Consider the following 20537-nt stretch of genomic DNA (forward strand, 5'->3'; position numbering starts at 1 on the left):
GTGGTTTAAAAGAAAAAAAAATTAGAAAAGAGACCACTAGAAACAACATGGGGGTGGGGTGGGGTGCAGAGGCAGAAGAGAGGAAAACGTCTAGAAAGTTTATATGTGTATGTGTGTAATGGGATATTATGCAACTACTAAAAAGGTATGAGTAAAACCTATGTGTAATGACCTGGAGAAGGCTGAAAAGTGGGGTAAAAAAAAAAGCAAAATACAAACTAATGATATAATACAATTAAAGCAAAATTTAGAAATATCCTCATTAAACGTATGGATATTTTGTTTGTTTTCTTTTTTGGCTACCCTGCAACATATGGAGATCCCAGGCCAAGGAACAGATCTGAGCCTCGGTTGCAACCTATGCCACAGCTGCAGCAAAGCTGGATCTTAAACCCACTGTGCCCGGCTGAGGACTGAACCTGCGTCCCAGCACCCCAAAGATGCTACCAATCCCACTGAACCACAGCAGGAACTCAATATGTAAATGTTTTTATATGATTTTATGAATATAAAGGATATTATGGAAGGATACATCCAAACCATTCACATTGATTGCCTTGGAAGGAAAAGAAGCTTAACTGGCTGGGGCTGCAAGTGAAGAGTATTGATTTTTTCTGTGTATATCCTTCTTTTGTTTGACTTATTTCAATAAGTTTTTATTTTATAATTTAAAATAATCCAATAAAGTTTTAAAAATCTTATTATAAAAGAGTCAAAATAATCCAATTAAATTTTTTAAATCTTATTATAGAGTCACATAAGTGGTTGGCTTATCCCGACTTCTTCCTGTTCCAACCCAACTTGTATTATTACCAGGACTTCTCATCAAAAACACCCTTCAGGGGAGTTCCCGTCATGGCTCAGTTGTTAACAAACCCAGCTAGGAAACATGAGGTTGTAGGTTTGATCCCTGGCCTCGTTCAGTGGGTTAAGGATCCGGTGTTGCCATGAGCTGTGATGTAGGTCGAAGGTGCAGCTCGGATCCCACGTTGCTGTGGCTCTGGCATAGGTCAGCAGCTGTAGCTCTGATTAGACCCCTAGCCTGGGAACCTCCACATCCCAAAGGTTCGGCCTTAAAAAAGACAAAAGACAAAACAAACCAAAACAATAAAACCCAAAATGTTAACAACCTTTCACTGCTTGGAGCATTAAATCCAAAATTAGTAGGGGGTACAAAAATATGAGCCAGACAACCTGGGATCTAGTCTTAGTTCTAATTTCTGACTATAGGATGTCATAATGAAAGTCAGAAGCATGAGCTGTGGAATCAGTTTGCTTTCAGATGACTATGGTACGTTCGAAGGCAACATGACAAGTGAATGAGTTACGTAATTCTAAATTTGAGTTCTAGCACTGCCACTTACTAGTTATGTGACTTTGAGGAAGTTATTTATCCTTTTTAACGCCTCAGTGTCTTATAAAATAAAGTGGGGCTAATAATACTGACCTTTCATGATTATAATAACCATTAAAATAATATATATAAAACACCTACCCATATTGCAACCTAGCAGGTGCTAAATAGATGGTTTCTTTTATTAAATCATTCTCATTTTATATTCAGCATTTTAATACCTTCACCATCTTTTCAACCACCAATTTAGTTTAAATCATGTAGGGCTTACTACAGGCCAAATACTTGAGATAGGACTTTACATATGCAATCTCATTTATTTTAATTAATTTTATCATTACAATAACCTTAAATTGTATGAATTAATCTTATTTTATGGATTAAAAAATGAGGCCTAAGGAAGTTATGTAACTATTCTGAGGCTATAAAGTCAGCAAATGGCAGAGTTCCTGTTTGAATTTAAATTGCAAAGTTCAAATTTTAAACCTAGAGACTCCAAAGCCAGCATTTGGAACCATTATGCCATTTTGCTGGCTCAGATCTGTGCCTGCCTGGAATATTCTCTTCCTTCTCTATACGTGTACTCTCTACTCCCTTCCTTCCCAGGCTGAACTCAAACTCTATTTCCTTCATAAAAGTTTGCTATGCTTCCATGAGTACAGTAATTTGTTTTTCCTCCAACTTGATTTTTCAGGCTAAACTACCATTCAGACAGCAACAGACTGCATTATCACTGAATATTTTATAAGTGATTTTTTTTCTTGTTAATGCTGCTTTTTTCCAAATCAGATTTTTAGTTCCTTAAAGGCAGAAGATGTACCTTTTTCATCCCCAAAAGACTTACCTACCTTTGACACAGGTACTCGAAATAATGGTAGAATGACAGTATTTGCATTTTCATAGTAAGGCACAAAGACAAAGTTGTGATGTTGTGATAATTGAGGAAAAAATTCAAATGTTAAAGGACACACAGTTCTGATACAAGTACCTTGGTAACAGTAACAGGCAGAGAAAACACAGATGGTACTGGCAGTTTTATGACTGCAGAATAGAGGGCAGTGAACACTAACCAGAATCTCTTTGATCTCCCATTCTTTCTTGCCCTAGGTTTGACAGGCTGTGGAGATTAAACGGCTGTGGACAATGTAAAGAGAAAGAAATCTAATAGTTTCTAAGAGAGTATCACCAGTTTTGAACCCTTTATGACCACAACTATCCTATCACTTTTACCAAGGCTAGAATTAGAACCTACATGTTGTTCAATTTTGAATTTAATTAAATGTGAATGTAAGCATCTGCTGTACTTATGTAGATGACACCCCAGGAATAACTGGCTGCCAGTAACAAAAATTATAATTTAAATCTTATTTAATCTTCTTCACATTGGCTGGAACCATTTCATGCCTCTTCCATTCTCATCTCCATATCCCCTCCAGAGGTGAGTGTACATTTTTTCCCCCCCACACGCCTGTGACATGTGGAAATGTCTGGGCCAGAGATTGAAACCACACCACAGCAGTGACCCAAGCCACTGCAGGGACAACACCTGATCCCCAATGTGCTGAGCTGTAAGGGAACTCCATTTTTAAAAAGTAAAATTCGTTTTATACAGCGAGGATATGAGATTACTAAGTGCTACAAATATATTCTCCCCTTTACTCTGCCCCATTAACACTTCTGGGAAGAATGTGTAGTGAGGGGAGAATATACCTCTTGGAGATTTCTGGTTTTACTCCTTCCTCTCTTCTTACCGTTACTAGACATCGACACATGTTTGCGTAAGCCACAGAGAAACTGGGTTCGTCAATAGCCTTCTCAAAGACCAGGTCAATAACTCCTTTCAGTCGCTCCTCTGTGTCAACAGTAAGTCCTGACACTTGCTTCATCAGTTGATTGAACATCTGTGGTGTCAATTTATTTAAGATACTTCGAACTTTTCTAAAAAGTTCCTAGAAGGACCAAAAAAGAGAAAGAACATTATAGTAACTGACAATATGATGCTTTCCGTAAGGATTAATATTTTGTTTATAAGTGCTATTTCCTAAATTACTAACAAAGGTTGTGAACTAGGCACAGAAATAATTAAATCCATCTATTTAACAAACAGAAAAAATTTATACCACCTCTTTTTCACTACTGATGAGAATTCAAGGAACTAGGTATAGTCACACTTTAGTGGTGGGACTATAATTTGGTACATTTCCAAGGGCAATTTTGGCAATGTGTATTAAAAGTCTTAAAACTGTGAGGTGCCATTTAAACCAGCAATTATACTTTTAGAAATTTTTTGATATTTAAGGACAGGTAAAAAAGATTTTAGCCATCATAACTTGCATCAATAACCCTTTATATAAAATGACGTAAATGTCCTAAAATAGGAATTTGTCTATATTATGGTATAATACAAACAATGGTATAAAATACTAGGCAGGAGTTTTAAAATAGCGTTAGAGAAACCCTCATCAAATTAGAAATAGAAGCGAACTTCCTCAACTAGAAGAACGACACTGTTAACCCTACTTAATGGTGAATGAATAAATGCTTTCCCCCTAAGATTGGGAATAAGGCAAAAATGTCTGTTCTCAGCATTCCTATTCGAAATCTTACTGGGGGTCTTAATCAGGGCAGTAATGAAAGAAAAAGAACTACAGCCCATACAGATTGTAAAGGAAGAAATACAACTCCCTATTCACAAATGATAGGATTGTCTCCATAGAAAATCATAAAGAATCTACAAAATGAGACACTAGAATTAATAAGTGAGTCCAATAGGCCTATAGAACACAAATCAATGTACAAATATAAATTTTATTTTTACATTTTAGCAACAAACTAGAAATTACATATACTCAATTAATATATATTACATATATTTTTTTCCTATTGTCTTTTTACAGCTGTACCTGCAGCATATGGGAGTTCCCCCAGCTAGGGGTTGAATCGGAGCTTCAGCTGCAGCCCATGTCACAGCCACATCTGCAACCTATGCCTCAGCTTGTGGCAAGGCCAGATCCTTAACCCACTAAGTGAGGCCAGGGATTGAACCAGAATTCTCACAGACACTATGTCAGGTACTTAACCCACTAAGCCACAAAAGACAATCCCAGAAATTATATTTTCAAAAAGTACAACTTACAACAGCACCAAAACCATGAAGTATTTAGTTAAGAATATAACAAAATATCCTCAGGAGTCCTATGATGAAGTGCATGAAACACTGATGAAAGAAATCAAGGAGGACTAAGATAGAGATCTATATCACGTTCATGTATTAGAAGATTCATTATTGTTATGCTGCCAGTTTTCTCCAAAGTGATCTACAGATTTAACACAACCAATATAAAAATCCTAGTAGGGTTTTTCTTGGGGAGGGAGAGAAATAAAAAAGCTGATTCTATAATTTAAATGGAAAAACTAGAATAATAGCTTAAACAATTTTGAAAAATAACAAAATTTGGAAGACTCCTACAACCTAATTTCACACTTACTATATGAAGCTACTCTCCCAAGAGAGTATGGTACTGGGCAGAGGACAGACATAAGAGATCGCTGGAAGAGAGTGAAAATTCTAGAAACAGATTCACATACATATGATGAATTGATTTTCAATAAAGGTGCAAAGAAAATTCAAAAGAGAAAGGACAGTCTCTTCAACAAATGGTGCTGGGGAATTCTTGTAGTGGCTCAGCAGTAATGAACCTAACTAGCATCCATGAGGATGCTGGTTCGATCCTGACCTCGCTCAGTGGGTTAAGGATCCAGAGTTACTGTGAACTGTGGTCAGGTTGCAGACACAGCTTGAATCCCACGTTGCCGTGGCTGTGATGCAGGCTGGCAGCTCCAATTAGACCCCTAGCCTGGGAACTTCCATATGCCTCAGGTGTGGGGCTAAAAAGACCAAAAAAAAAAAAAAAAAAAAGAACACACACAGAAAATTAAAACTATACAGGACAGACTAAAAAGTAAAACCTAGGAGTTCCTGTCATGGCGCAGTGGTTAACGAATCCGACTAGGAACCATGAGATTGCGGGTTTGGTCCCTGCCCTTGCTCAGTGGGTTAATGATCTGGCGTTGCCGTGAGCTGTGGTGTAGGTTGCAGACACGGCTCGGATCCTGCGTTGCTGTGGCTCTGGCGTAGGCCAGTGGCTACATCTCCGATTGGACCCCTAGCCTGGGAACCTCCAAATGCCGCGGGAGCGGCCCAAAAAAATAGCAAAAAGACAAAAAAAAAAAAAAGTAAAACCTAAAACTATAAACTTATAGAGGAGAACACAGGACAAAGGCTTTGTATTCTTGTATGTAAGGATTTTTTTTTTTTTTAGGTATGAGATAAAAGCACAATGTATGAATGGAAAAAATGGATAAACTGAGCATCACCAAAGTAAAAAACCTCTGCTTGGCAAAAACACAATTAAAAGAATAAAAAGACAAACCACAGACTGGGAGAAAATTTGAAAAGGATTTATATCTAGAATATAAAAAAGAATTCTCGCAGAATTCCTTTCATGGCTCAGAAGTTAATGAACCCAACTAGGATCCATGAGGATGTGGGCTCAATCCCCGGCAATGCTCAGTGGGTTAAGGCTCTGGCATTGGTGTGGCTGTGACGTAGGCCAGCAGCTGCAGCTCTGATTCAACCCCTAGCCTGGGAACCTCCGTATGCAGGGTACAGTCCTAAAAAGCAAAAACAAAACAAAAACAAACAAAAAAGGAATTCTCAAAGCTCAATGATAAGATAACACACCAACAAATGAAACAGGTCAAAAGACAAACAAAATTTTGCTAAAGAGAGTACAAAGATGACAAATAAGCACATGAAAAGATGTGCTTATTCAACATATTAGTCATTTGAGAAATGAAATTACAATTACAATGAGCTATTACCACATATCCACTCAAATGGTCAAAATCTGTAAAGCAGAAAATAACAAGTGCTGGTGAAGATGTGGAATTATCATGCCTTGCCAGTGGAGATGCAAAATGATGCAGTAACCATCCTGAAAGCCAGTTTACTATTTTCTAATAAAGATAAACATGTTTACCATACAACTCACTGATCCCATAGCCAGGAATTTATCCCAAAGAAACAAAAACATATGTTCACACAAATCCTATAAGGAAATGTTCACAGCAATGTTATTCATAATTGCTAAAACCTGGAACCTGTTTATTCCGTGAATGGATAAAACAACCTGAGGTATATAAAAACAATAAAATACTAATGGGTGCTAAAAAAAAGAATAACCTAATAATACATGTAATATTATGGATGAATAGCAAATGCAAATACTAAGTATATTCAAAATGATTCCATTTAAATGACATTTTGGAAAAAAGCAATACTTCATGGACAAACAGATCACTGATTTCCAGAGGTAAGCATGGAGAGGAAAGAATGAATACAAAGTTGTACAAAAAAATTTGGGGGGGCTGATGGAAATGTTCTATATATTGATTCTAATTGTTATATGACTGTGTGTTTGAAGAACTATACATAAAAAAGTAAATTTTACTAGATGTAAATTATGCCTCAGTAAAAATATGAAGTTGTAAAAAACCATGAAATCATGATATAAAAATTGAAGACCTATAAAATGTTTTGCTTGATCCCTAAAAATTTTATATCTGAAAGCAGCTAGTTTTAGAATATGTACAAATATGTCAATAGTTTTCTCTTGGCAAAAGACAGTAAGTCTACTTTAAATTTAAAAAATATATTGGGGAGTTCCCGTCGTGGCGCAGTGGTTGGCGAATCCAACTAGGAACCATGAGGTTGCGGGTTCGGTCCCTGGTCTTGCTCAGTGGGTTAACGATCCGGCGTTGCCGTGAGCTGTGGTGTAGGTTGCAGACGCAGCTCGGATCCTGCGTTGCTGTGGCTCTGGCGTAGGCCAGTGGCTACAGCTCCTATTCAACCCCTAGCCTGGGAACCTCCATATGCTGCGGGAGTGGCCCTAGTAAAGGCAAAAAGACAAAAAAAAATAATAATAAATAAATAAAAATAAAATAAAAAAAATATATTGTCGACCCTTTTTTTTGGGCCATGCTCATTGCACGTCAAAGTTCCAGGACCAGGAATCAAACCCAGCCAGAGGCGTGACAACATCAGATTCTTAACCACTAGGCCACCAGGGAATTCCTATTGTCAACTTTTTAAGCAATGAGTTAAAAAGGAAGAAAAATTTTAAGTTTATTAAGGATGGGTGAGTCACCGCATTTCTCTAAATTGCTTGTATCAACTAAGACAGTATATTTTAGGTCTAAAACTTTAACATATGCTATTTAAAAACAAAATAAAACAAAAACAAAACACAACCTTCAGATTTTCAAATATTTCAGAAGACAATTTAAGCTTAGGAAAATAGGATAATGAGAAGGTCATTTATTGAAATAATGTACAGCAAGTGACTATAATTAATAGTACCTGTGTTACATATTTGAAAAGTTCTTTTTCTTTTTTTGTCTTTTTGCCTTTTCTAGGGCCAATTCCTGCGGCAATGGAGGTTCCCAGGCCAGGGGTACAATCCGAACTGTAGCCACCAGCCTACGCCGGAGCCAAAGCAACGCGGGATCCGAGCCATGTCTGTGACCTACACCACAGCTCATGTCAACGCCGGATCCTTAACCTACCAAGCAAGGCCAGGAATCGAATCACAAGCTCATGGTTCCTAGTTGGATTTGTTAACCACTGAGCCACGATGGGAACTCCCACATATTTGAAAATTTCTTATCACAAGAAAAAATATTTTGTAACTCTGCATGATGATAGATGTTATTAGACTGGTTATCATTTTGTAATATATATACAAATATAGAATAATTATGCTGTATATCTAAAACTAATTATATATCAATTTATTCTTCAATTAAAAAAAGAAACATTCAGCAATCAGACCCAGCAATCCCACTCTTGGGCATGTATCCAGACAAAACTACTGGAAATAGACACATGCACCAACATGTTCATTGAAGCACTATTAACAACAGCTAAGACATGGAAAAAACCTCAATGTCCATTGACAGATGAATGGATTAAGAAGATGTGGTATACATACACAATGGAATACTACTCAGCCATAAAAAAGAAGAAAATAATGCTACTTGCAGCAATATGGATGGAACTAGTAACTCTCATACTAACTGCAGCAAGTCAGAAAGAGAAAGACAAATACCACATGATTTCACTTATATCTGGAATCTAATATACAGCACAAATGAACCTTTCCACAGAAAAGAAAATCATGGGAGTTCCCGTTATGGCACAGTGGTTAACGAATCCGACTAGGAACCATGAGGTTGCGGGTTCGGTCCCTGCCCTTGCTCAGTGGGTTAACGATCCGGCGTTGCCATTGCCGTGAGCTGTGGTGTAGGTTGCAGACGCGGCTCGGATCCTGCGTTGCTGTGGCTCTGGCGTAGGCCAGTGGCTACAGCTCCAATTCGACCCCTAGCCTGGGAACCTCCATATGCCGTGGGAGTGGCCCAAGAAATAGCAAAAAAAAAAAAAAAAAAAAAGAAAATCTTGGACTTAGAGAAGAGACTGTGGTTGCCAAGGGGAAGGGGGAGGGAGGAGGATGGATTGGGAGTCTGGGGTTAATAGATGCAAACTATTGCCTTAGGAATGGATAAGCAATGAGATCCTGCTGTATAGCACTGGGAACTTTATCTACTCACTTGTGATGGAGCATGATGTGAGAAAAAAGAACGTATATATGTATGTGTGACTGGGTCACCTTGCTATACAGTAGAAAACTGACAGAACACTGTAAACCAGCTATAATGGAAAAAACAAATATCATTTAAAAAAAGTAACAACAGGAGTTCTCTTGTGGCACAGTGGGTTAAAGATCTGGAATTGTCACTGCAGCGGCTTGGGTTGTTTCTGCGGCATGGGTTCGATCTCTGGGACCTTCTGCATGCTGTGGGTGTGGCCAAAAAAAAAAATCACAAAAAACAAGTACAAAATTTCTTGAAAATCATTTATTCATTATAACTGAATATCTACTTGATGCCTACAAAATTCTGTATGAATTACAAATAAAGCTTAAGGCACAGTAATCAAAACCATCAAAATTCAGCTGCAAAGACAAGAAAGCTACAAGAGGAATTCCCACGTGGCTCAACGGGTTAAGAACCTGACCAGTATCCAAGAGGAAGCAGGTTTGATCCCTGGCCTTGCTCAGTGGGTTAAGGATATGTCATTGCCACAAGCTGCAGTGTAGGTATCAGACACAGCTTGGATCTGGCATTGCTGTGGCTGTGGCACAGGCCAGCAGTTGCAGCTCTGATTTGACCCCTAGCCCAGTAACTTCCACATGCTGCTGGTACAGCTCTAAAAAGGAAAAATTAAAGTTCTTCTATGTCTTTTTTTTTTTTGCCTCTTGGTCTTTTAGGGCTGCACCTGCAGCATATGGAGGTTCCTGGGCTAGGGGTCCAGTTGGAACTGTAGCCACTGGCCTCCACCAGAACCAGAGCAATGTGGGATCCAAGCCATGTCTGCAAACTACACCACAGCTAACTGCAACACCAGGTCCGTTTAACCCACTGAGCGAGGCCAGGGATCGAACCCATGTCCTCATGGATGCTAGTCAGGTTCTCTAACCACTGAGCTACAACAGGAACTCCACTGGGTTTTTGTTTTTGAAGTTCTTTTATGTCTTAAAAAAGAAAAGAAAGTTACAAAAGAAGTGACAGAGCAAACACAAGGTTAATCAGAGGCCAGAGAGGGAGTACTTTAGGTACAAGAGAAGTCAGAGGCAATGAGTTAGTCAGGAAATAACTTTAGAAGGAAGTGAGAATTGGGCCAGATTATAAAGGGCAAAAAAAGCTGGCTAAATGAAAAGAAAGGGGAGAAGACATTTTATGAAAGGGAAAAAATTTTAGGAGGAAATTCTTATTGATAATTTTCTATTTTAGTAACAGAAGACAACAAGGAATGATTGGAGGACTAGTGTACACCAGCTGGGAGAGAAAATGAGGTCTTAAATAATAGGTTAAAGCTAGAGTGAAGAGACAAAAATCAGTCCCTCAGGGAGATGAGTCAGTGGGATATATGGAGACATTGTATCAAGAGAGGAGAGAGGCATTAGGGGACCCCAGCAGTGGAACCACACAGCAGTGTGTGCACACACGTGGAAGGAGTAGTCTCAACACGTCACATGCCAAGGATTCCCTAGAAATGGTTCAAGGAGAACATGAAATCTTACCATATAGGAAAAACAAAGTCATTCATAACGTTGTTATAAATAAAGTGGTATGAACAAAAGTCAGATAGTTTTCTGGAAGTGGAGGAAACTATAAAAATGTTGTTTTGGCAAAAGGAAAGAAACAGAGTAACAGTAGGAACAACAGGTCAATATGGAATATACCCCTGCAGAAGAGAAGAATAAAAACACAAAAGAGAGGTAATGAAGCAAAGATGCTCTGTATTTAGAAGGAAAAATGTAAAGGAAAAAAAGGGTGTGTTAGCCCTGAAAAAGAAGTCTATTAACCCTGAACTACATATGCTTTATCTATTCACTAAAGAAAACTTAGCTAATCAATGATACCTCAAAGTCAATTTAATTATTCTTACGTTTCTGAAATAACAATTAATAATGGGGAGAACTTGGTTAAAACAACCATCATTAAAAAGTCTACGAATAGGAGTTCCCGTTGCAGCTCAGTGGTTAACAAATCCAACTAGGAACCATGAGGTTGCGGGTTCGGTCCCTGCCCTTGCTCAGTGGGTTAACGATCCGGCGTTGCCATGAGCTGTGGTGTAGGTTGCAGACGCAGCTCGGATCCTGCGTTGCTGTGGCTCTGGCGTAGGCCGGTGGCTACAGCTCCGATTTGACCCCTAGCCTGGGAACCTCTATATGCCACGGGAGCGGCCCAAGAAATGGCAAAAAGACAACAACAACAACAAAAAGTCTACAAATAACAAATGCTGGAGAGAGTGTACAGAAAAGGGAACCCTCCTACACTTGGAATGCAAATTGGTGCAGCCACTATGGAAGACAGTAGAGAGGTTCCTTAAAAACCTAAAAATAAACTTGCCATATGACCCAGCAATCCCACTCCTGGGCATAGGTCTGGAAAAAAACTCTAATTGGAAAAGATATATGCACCTCAATGTTCATATCAATATTATTTACACTAGCCAAGACATGGAAGTAACCTAAATGTCCACCAACAGACAACGGGATAAAGACGATGTGGTGTACACACACACAATGGAATACTATTCAGCCATAAAAAGAATGAAATAATGCCATTTGCAGCATCATGGATGGACCCAGAGATTACCATACTAAGTATGAAGTATATCAGAAAGAGAAAGACAAATACCATATATCACTTATATGTGGAAATCTAAAATATGATACAAATGAACTTGTTTACAGAACAGACTCACAGATATAGAAAACAAATTTATGGTTACCAAAGGGAAAAGAGGGTAGGAGAAGGATAAATCAGAGTTTGGGATTAGCAGCTACAAACTACTATATGTAAAATAAACAACAAAGTTCTACTGTATAGCATAGGAAACTATATTCAATATTCTGTAAAAAAAAACATAATGGAAAATAATATGAACAAGAAGTGAATCACTTTACTGTGCACTAGAAACTAACACAACATTGTAAACCAATTATACTTCAATTAAAAAAATGGTTTTTTAAATAATAAGGAGAACTCTGTTACAGAGCAAAGAGAGGTAGATTAAAAGTCGTAACAAAAGGACTATTCAGTAACCACAGCACTGTGAGTAACAATCTCTCAAAACTTCAGGTTCCTTACATGGAAAAAAGACACAGTGTCTATTCCCTCCTTCATAGGTGTTGTAACACAGGCCTTTGAAATAAGGCACTAATACAAAGGCCTTAAAAACTAAAGCAGAAGTTCCTGTCATGGCTCAGCGGAAACAAATCTGACTAGCATCCATGAGGACACAGGTTCGATCCCTGGCCTTGCTCAGTGGGTTAAGGATCTGGCATTGCCGTAAGCTGTGGTGTAGATCGCAGACGTGGCCCAGATCTGGCATTGCTGTGGCTGTGGTGTAGGCCAGTGGCTATAGCTCCGATTCAACCGCTAGCCCAGGAACCGCCATATGCCACAGGTGCAGCCCTGAAAAGACAAACAAAAAAAACCAAAACAAAAACTAAAGCAAGACATCTTCAATGATAAAGATCTAGCAGGAATTTATCTTTGCAAGCCATTTAGTTTCCTATTCATTAAGCACTTCTAAGAGGGACTGGGGGGAAGGATGTAGAAGATGTGTGTTTGTTTTTCAAGAGTGAGATACACTGAGAAGAAATGGATGAAAAATTAGGTACCTGATTTTAGTGAATCTGGAGAAGGATATACTTAGGGACAAACATCTGGGGCAATTACTAAAAGATGAACAAAGGCAAGCAGCCAATTAAGGTCTGACAACACAGCTTTGTGATGGATCAGTTTGTTTAGGTTCTGACTTTGAACAACATGGATGGTTAGTTTATTGTTTAACAAGTATTTACTGAGTATCTACCATATATAGTTCTGTGTTGGTGCTGAATCAAAGGTGTATCTCTTTCCCAGGAACAGTGAGTATGTAACTGGGTTCCAGAAACCATGTGTAGTTCTTTATATTACATCATTTAATGTTCACAATGGCCTTATGAGGTAGGTAGCATTAGTATCTTCATTTTATAGTTGCGATTAAGAACTTGTTCTGCTCCGAGAGCTGGAGCTTTTGACTGAAATAGTAAATTCTCTTGGTGAGAGGAAAAATACATAAGGTAAAGTTTTGGTGTTCAGAAGCAAAAAAATAGCAGAGGTATAGGGGATAGGAACTAATATTGTGTGCACAGCAAAAGATGAACAGAGGCTTTTTTTTTTTTCTTAGGTTCAGTGGCCACACCTGCAGCATATGGAAGTTCCTAGGCTAGGGGTCGAATCAAGGCTCCACTTGCAGGCCTACATCACAGCCACAGCAACACCAGATCCAAGCCACATCTGTGACTTACTCCACAGCTTATAGGAATGTCAGATCCTTAACCCACTGAACAAGGCCAGGGATTGAACCCACATTCTCAGAGTGACAACGTTGAGTCCTTAGCCCACTGAGCCACAAGAAGAACTCCCCAACAGAGGCTTTATATAATTTGATACACAAAAATAATTTTGTATGGATTAAAGGAATTCAATTTACCCTAAGGAGTTCTAAGGGCAGAATATGCACAGAAAGATGCAAATAATTCAATTTTATTGTAAAGGACTGTAAATAAGATGGGTTTCTACCTTCTAACTTACTAGAAATGAAAACATAAAGCAATATACAAACTAGACTAGCACAGAGAATTTAAAATTTTTAAGAAAAGCAAATATTGATCTAAGCCTGAATGACAGAATTCTATGATGTATGAACCTTCTAAATATAGAATCTATTTTGAAAAGCATACAAAATGCAATTTCAAAAGAAAAAAGTAGGTTATTGGCATCTATGATAGTTTCCAGAATAATGCTTGCAATAGGAAAAATCAGAAAAAAAAAAAATCTCAAACTGAATTTTCTAATACATTAATAACGCAAAATGACAAATTAAAACAATGTTATTTGTAATTCCAAAACAATGTTAGAATGTGCTTCAGTTCTCACCTGGGTTTTAATGTTTTCGGGATCCTCAGCTTGGCTGTCTCGCTTTTGGCTGGGCTTCCAGGCGTTCTCTGCCTTTTTCAGGTGCACGTCTTCTTTTACTGGGACTGTGATGATCTTCCTGGGTTCTCTTCTCTGACCGGGCTGAGATCTCCGAGGTCCAACATTCAACAACTAGGACAAGAATATTCTTTATTGTATCTACACAGAGTACCTACAATTTACTGTTTCTGTTGTGCTGCTCAAGTCAAGACTGATGATCACACCCAACACTTCCAGCTGCAAAGATGGGTATCAGGCACTCAATTTAGATGTGATCTTTTCTTGGAAGGGGGGCTGTCTTTGAACACTATCGCTATAATGTTCACCACTACAATTTTTGATCCTGAAGTCCTAAATGAGATAACTAAAGTGATGGAGAATTATCTTTGATAAAGCTATTGTTATCCCAACAAAAAAGCAAAAAAGACTGAAGTTAACTGAAGCTTCTTCTTCTTCTTCTTTTTTTTTAACCAGTTATGTGACTTTGGACTGGTCACTTGAACAATTAGAAAAATTCACAGGCAGAAATCATCACAGTTACAAATCTGCTTAAAAACTGGGTCTCTAAACTTCCAGTGTGAACTGCAAATACATCCTTACCACAGAAATTCTCTATAGTTTAGACACCCTGACTGACTGCAGATCTTCATAGATCCCTCTAGATTTGCTGGGCCAGAAATACTAAAATAAGACTTCTTGAAGTTCTTTTGAGGCACAGTGGGTTCAGGATCTGGCACTGTCACTGCAGCAGCATCGAGGGTTCCATCCTTGGCTTAGGAACTTCCACGTGCCATGGGTACGGCCAAAAATAAAAATAAATAACTCGTCTTTATATCATCAATGCCCTTTGAAATAAATGTCTTCCTCTCTTTATCAGCAATTTGTTCTAGAGTCCCACTAAATCCATTCTATTAAAACCAATATACGTAAGCATGTCACATTGGTCATCAAATTAAAAATTGTTACTGCAAGAACAATGGCATGCATTCTGTGTATTAAGTTTTTCACAATAATTGCTACTCTAAATGCATGGAAATAATTTTTCAAGATTAAATATTTGGGTTGATATTAAGTTCTGCTCCCTCTCAGATCTGTAACTTACTGACAGCCTTTACTTCTTCAGACATGTCATTCTCTAAGTGATGAGTAAATATTGCAATTAGATTTCAAAAAGAAAGAAAAAAAAATACTTTGCACAAGACATATCTACCAGAATCATATCTCACTTAATGCCCTAGCATTGCCCTTTTTGAATTCATATCAGGCTTAAGAGAAAAAAGTAGAAACTTAAAGGTTATCATTTATATAAAAAAGAAACATTCTAAGACAGACATGGTATGAGGACTTTGACAGGTGTCAAAGCCTTTACATACCACTCATCTGTGAATTAATTCAATTACCATTCACTATCGGTCCTAATTAGAAAAAGTAGAATTGAGAATGTATCAGTATTAAAACTTAAAATTTCTGGGAAATACACACCAATCTTGTCAAATACATCCAGCTAAGGACTTAGTAATGATGATATGATTTTAGACTATTTCCTAAATATGAAAAAAACTGACTCAAATAAAATCAGAGGTACCATGCACAGCATAACTGAGAGAGAATTAAAGAAGATCATTAAACTGGCAAAATACCAACAGGGAACAGTTGCTAAACCAGAGAGTACTACCATAAAAAGATTTATTTATAACTGCAACTTTGATATGGTAGTCCAGGAAAAACAATTCTATTGAGAGAAGGCAATAAATCAAGTATTGTCTGGTATTTATAAACCAGGTTATATTCTAGTTTTAATTCATGTGGGTTACTACCTTTTTCAATGTTTTAATAAAATTCAAATAAACGCTTAGAGCATAAGACATTTAACTTAATCCATATTATTTGCACATGAAGTTTTTAAGAAGAAAGGCTGTGACTATAATAGAAGGTGATTATGTCAAAATCATATGAGAGCCGTAGTATAATTTGTGGGTATAATTTTAATCATGTTTGAATAAAGTTAGAAAACATCGATTTCCAAAAAATACTGCAAACATCAATGAACATGCCTTGAGATTTCTTTCTTTTCTTTCTTTTTTTTTGTCTCTTTTAGGGCTGCACCTGAGACATATGAAGGTTCCCGGGCTAGGGGTCAAAACGGAGCTGTAGCCACTAGCCTACACCACAGCCACAGCAACTCAGGATCTGAGCCACATCTGCAACCTACACCACAGCTCAAGGCAATTCTGGATCCTTAACCCGCTGAGCGAGGCCAGGGATAGAATCCACGTCCTTATGGATGCTAGTCGGGTTCGTTAACCACTGAGCCACGATGGGAACTCCAGTCTTGAGATTTCTAATTTATGCCATAGCTCTTTACCTTCCCCAAGGCAAATATGAGTGAATTTCAAATGAGCATCATGGAGACACAAGAAATATTAAGACGACAAAAGAACTGCAGATTTGAATTCAATTCTGCCACTTAGATACCAAGTTACTGTGAAAAGTCTAAATTTTGTTGAACTTAAAGTTTCTCACATATTAAATTCTTATCCTACCTACAGAGGTTATTCTGAGAATCATGGGATATAATAAGGCATGTAAAAGGACCATAAAAACTAGGTATGATATTAGGTATTATTGATACCAAAGAAAAGAAACTGTACAAAAAGTGATATATATAGATGGGTATAATTACCTTTAAACATCTGTGTCCTTTTTGTGTGTGTGAAAAACTTAATATAAATTGTAAAATTTACAGTATCCTTCAAAAGTTGCACCATATGTAATGATGTATTTACTAAATGCAAACAAAATGTAGGATACTGTGCTAAGAGTTATGAAATATATATATAAAAAAAAGCCTTATCTCTTTGCTTGAAGGACAGAAAATCCTGATTAACAGTTGGATAAGGAAGTTTTAATGTATAATGTGTGCAGGGTCCACAAATGTCATTACTAAAATGATGTTTCAAAATTTGGAGTTCCTGTCGTGGCTCAGCGGAAACGAATCCGAGTAGGAACCATGAAGTTGCAGGTTTGATCCCTGGCCTCGCTCAGTGGGTTAAGGATCTGGCGTTGCTGTGAGCTGTGGTGTCCGTCACAGATGCGGCTAGGATCTGGCATTGCTGTTTCTCTGGCATAGGCCAGCAGCTATAGCTCTGATTGGACCCTTAGCCTGGGAACCTCCATATGCCACGGGCGCAGCCCTCAAAAGACAAAAGACAAAAAAGCCAAAACAAACAAAAAACAACAAAATTTGAGGCTGATTAACTAATAAGCCAAATTTTTTTTCAGGTGAGCTAAAAATTAAAAATTTTTATGCACTCTTTTTCTTAAATGTATTATTAAGAAATTATACCCACCTTTGTGGGTATAAATTTAGAATTTAATAAACATTGCTCTTATCTCATTCAGAGACTATAACCTCAAACCCTTCTGCTTACCTGGAAAACCAAAGAAAATAAGGACCAATATTCATTCTAGCCTTTTTTAAAGAGAGATAATCAAGGGTCCCTTTAAGAAAGAGGGAAGGGGAGTTCCCATCGTGGCACAGTGGAAAACGAATCCAACTAGGAACCATGAGGTTGCGGGTTTGATCCCTGGCCTTGCTCAGTGGGTTGAGGATCTGGTGTTGCTGTGAGCTATGGTGTAGGTCACAGACACAGCTCAGATCTGGCGTTGCTGTGGCTCTGGCGTACAAGGTGGCAACAATTCTGATTAGACCCCCAGCCTGAGAACCTCCATATGCTGTGGCTGCAGCCCTAAAAGGACAAAAGACAAAAAAAAAAAAAAAAAAAGGAAGGATGGAATGAGTGCAGGAAACTTCTTTGCACTCAGTATTTTTATAATAGCTCAACTAATTGCAAAGTTAGAACTTAAAATGTGCAAATCATTAGTCTAGATCCACAGCTCTTCTTTTCAATACATTTCTTTTGGGGCACTTTCTGTGATATATGCCAACAGATTACTACTAAAATTAGTACCACAATAACCAAGTAATTTGACTTTTGAAAAACTAGAGAGATGATACTGCCTGGGTGTTTGCAATAGACACATACTTTATTATCCATCAAAAAGACCTACCTTTATGTTTGAAAATGGTATATGCACCATATAACTGCATGTGATATTAAAAAACATTGCTATCATTAAAAATATTTTGTAACAAGTCTGCTGTAGGAAAGTTTATACCAGGAGTCATGGCAACTTAAGCTTTACTATGAAGCATACCTAGCAGTTCTTAATATCTTTGGGTGGTAATTATTTACAAGTTAATTTGGAAACTCTATGGAACCAGAAACTATGAAAAGTAGGGCTGCTGCTTTCTTCCAGGCAGCATTATTGATTGTTCCTTTAAATGTTATGTAAATATAAAAAACATGGGGAGCTGCTCTTGTGGCTCATTCGGTTAAGGACCTAACACTGCCTCTGTGAGGATGCAGGTTCGATTCCTGGCCTGGCTCAGTGGGTAAAGGATATGGCATTGCTGCAAGCTGCAGCACAGATCACAGATGTGGCTTGGATCTTGTGTCACAGCCACGGCTCCGATTTGAACCCTGGTCTGGGAATTTCCACATGCTGCATGTATGTACATAAAAAGGAAAAAAATACACAAAGGACATGTATAATCCATATCCTTTAAAATTTCCATCACTCACATTAACATATCAATATTACCCAGATTGATCGTAATGATTCCACTTTAAAATGAGCACGTGACACGAGACATAGCTATGTAAAGAGAGTGAATAATGCAGTTAAAGTTCATTTTTGGAAACACTACAAATTCTTGATAATGGATCATTTCCTGCCACATTACTTTGTACCAAATAACCCATTTATATAATATATATATATAAAATATGCCTATATATATATATATACATAGGCATATATATATATGGGCATATAAATTAGAGGGCAAACATACATTGTGATAGTGACTTTTAAAACTCATTTTCTAATTTCAATATTTTGAGATATAGCTATTCTTAGTTCGTAATACCTCCTTTTTGCTAAACCTGATTATTAGACAACAAGCTGGCAATGAAAAGGGACAGTATACACTAGGAGAGGAAATACAGCAATTCATACCTTCTGTGAGTGACATATGAACATAATTAAGCAATGTGATAACCAAACATGTTCACCAGAGAATAATCAAAAAGGTATCAACATTATTCCAAATGTTTGGCAAAACAAAGACACCCAAACTAAAACAAAGGTTAACTAATATAAATTTAACCCACTAACAAGAGAAATAATGCTGAAAAATAAAGTATAAAATGGTTTCTAGGAGTTCCTGTTGTGGTGCACAGAAACGAAACCGACTAGAATCCATGAGGATGCAGGTTTGAGCCCTCACTCAGTGGGTTGGGAATCCAGCATTGCAATGAGCTGTGGTATAGACTGCAGATGCACCTCGGATCTGGCATTGCTGTGGCTATGGCCTAGGCCAGCAGCTACAGCTCCAATTTGACCCCTAGCCTGGGAACCTCCATATGCCATGAGTACAGCCCTAAAAAAAAAAAAGCTTTCTAGAAAGCAGTTTTCTAGGACTTTCTGGTGAGGAAATTCAAACTTCAGAAAAAAAAATTAATTTGGTATTTACAGAAGTTGAAATTTCAAACTTGTGTGAGAAAAGAATATTATACACAGAGAAGTCTTTAAGATGGTGATGTTCAACAAAGAATCTACTTCAGATTAGGATTTTCTGTATGTTTTACAAAGCCTCCAAGATGGTACAGACATTCAAGTATTTTTAATCATTGTTTGGCTGCGGGAAAATAAGTCAAATAATTCAAACATCTACAAAGTAACATCTGTTTTCAGACAGTGTAGTCTTATTTCAAAGTGGGTTTCAAAAGATGCCGCTTCCAGAAATAAAAAGGTGATGGGGAAATAAAGTGTCACCTTTATATAAAAATGTTTTTACAAACACAAAACAAAGTAATATAAAATACGGTGATCCACAAGTATTTGTATATCAAACCCCATGCTCCTCCAGAACTTTAGGTTAAGTGCTCTCTATGCCATTCCAACTTGGGGAAAAGAGGTAAGCACATCATTGGCAACATTGGCAACTTACTTTCTACAAGTCTATAAAGCACGGAGTAGGCAGAGTCTGCCAAATTCTGCACAGGGCAGTACCCCAGTAGAACTCCTTTGGTGATGCCACTTCCACTGGTGAAGAGCCTGCCATCGAGGGTATAAAGGAAATCTGCGGTTTATCAATACTGCATTCTTTTGTACGTATCATTTTGTATATTTTGACTTCATGACCTACAGTTAAGTGAGAAGAGCAAAACAGAAAATGCTATAAAACCACAGACTTGTTTTTTTTAAAAAAGGATTCAGCGCACCCCTAGAGGCAGGCTTTTCAGGGGTGGGTGTGACATCACCAGTGGAGTGCAAGTTGGGGCTTTGCTCTGTTCCAGAATTTGCAATCCATGCCTACTCTGCACCTTGCAAATCTGTAGAAACAAAGACAAAAGAGATGATCATTAGCTGAATGTCATCAGAGAGCTCTAGAGTTTTAGGA

The 20537-nt window shown here is 37.8% G+C and overlaps 1 protein-coding gene across 11 annotated transcripts in view; it reads right to left on the reverse strand.

Annotated features, from left to right (window-relative positions):
* EIF4G3 (eukaryotic translation initiation factor 4 gamma 3) overlaps positions 1 to 20537 on the reverse strand; it is a 342120-nt gene that overhangs the window by 64212 nt on the left and 257371 nt on the right. For 10 of the 11 annotated variants that reach the window (XM_047792293.1, XM_047792288.1, XM_047792291.1 and 7 more), the window contains 2 exons: positions 13970 to 14140; positions 3106 to 3303 (listed from right to left, as the gene is read on the reverse strand). In XM_047792293.1, coding sequence (XP_047648249.1) covers positions 3106 to 3303; positions 13970 to 14140 — 369 coding nt within the window. Of the gene's footprint in view, positions 1 to 3105; positions 3304 to 13969; positions 14141 to 20358; positions 20470 to 20537 lie in introns of all 11 variants that reach the window. The other variant, XM_047792299.1, reaches the window with a different exon arrangement.

Source organism: Phacochoerus africanus, chromosome 8 (assembly GCF_016906955.1).
Source record: "Phacochoerus africanus isolate WHEZ1 chromosome 8, ROS_Pafr_v1, whole genome shotgun sequence".
Taxonomy (NCBI): domain Eukaryota; kingdom Metazoa; phylum Chordata; class Mammalia; order Artiodactyla; family Suidae; genus Phacochoerus; species Phacochoerus africanus.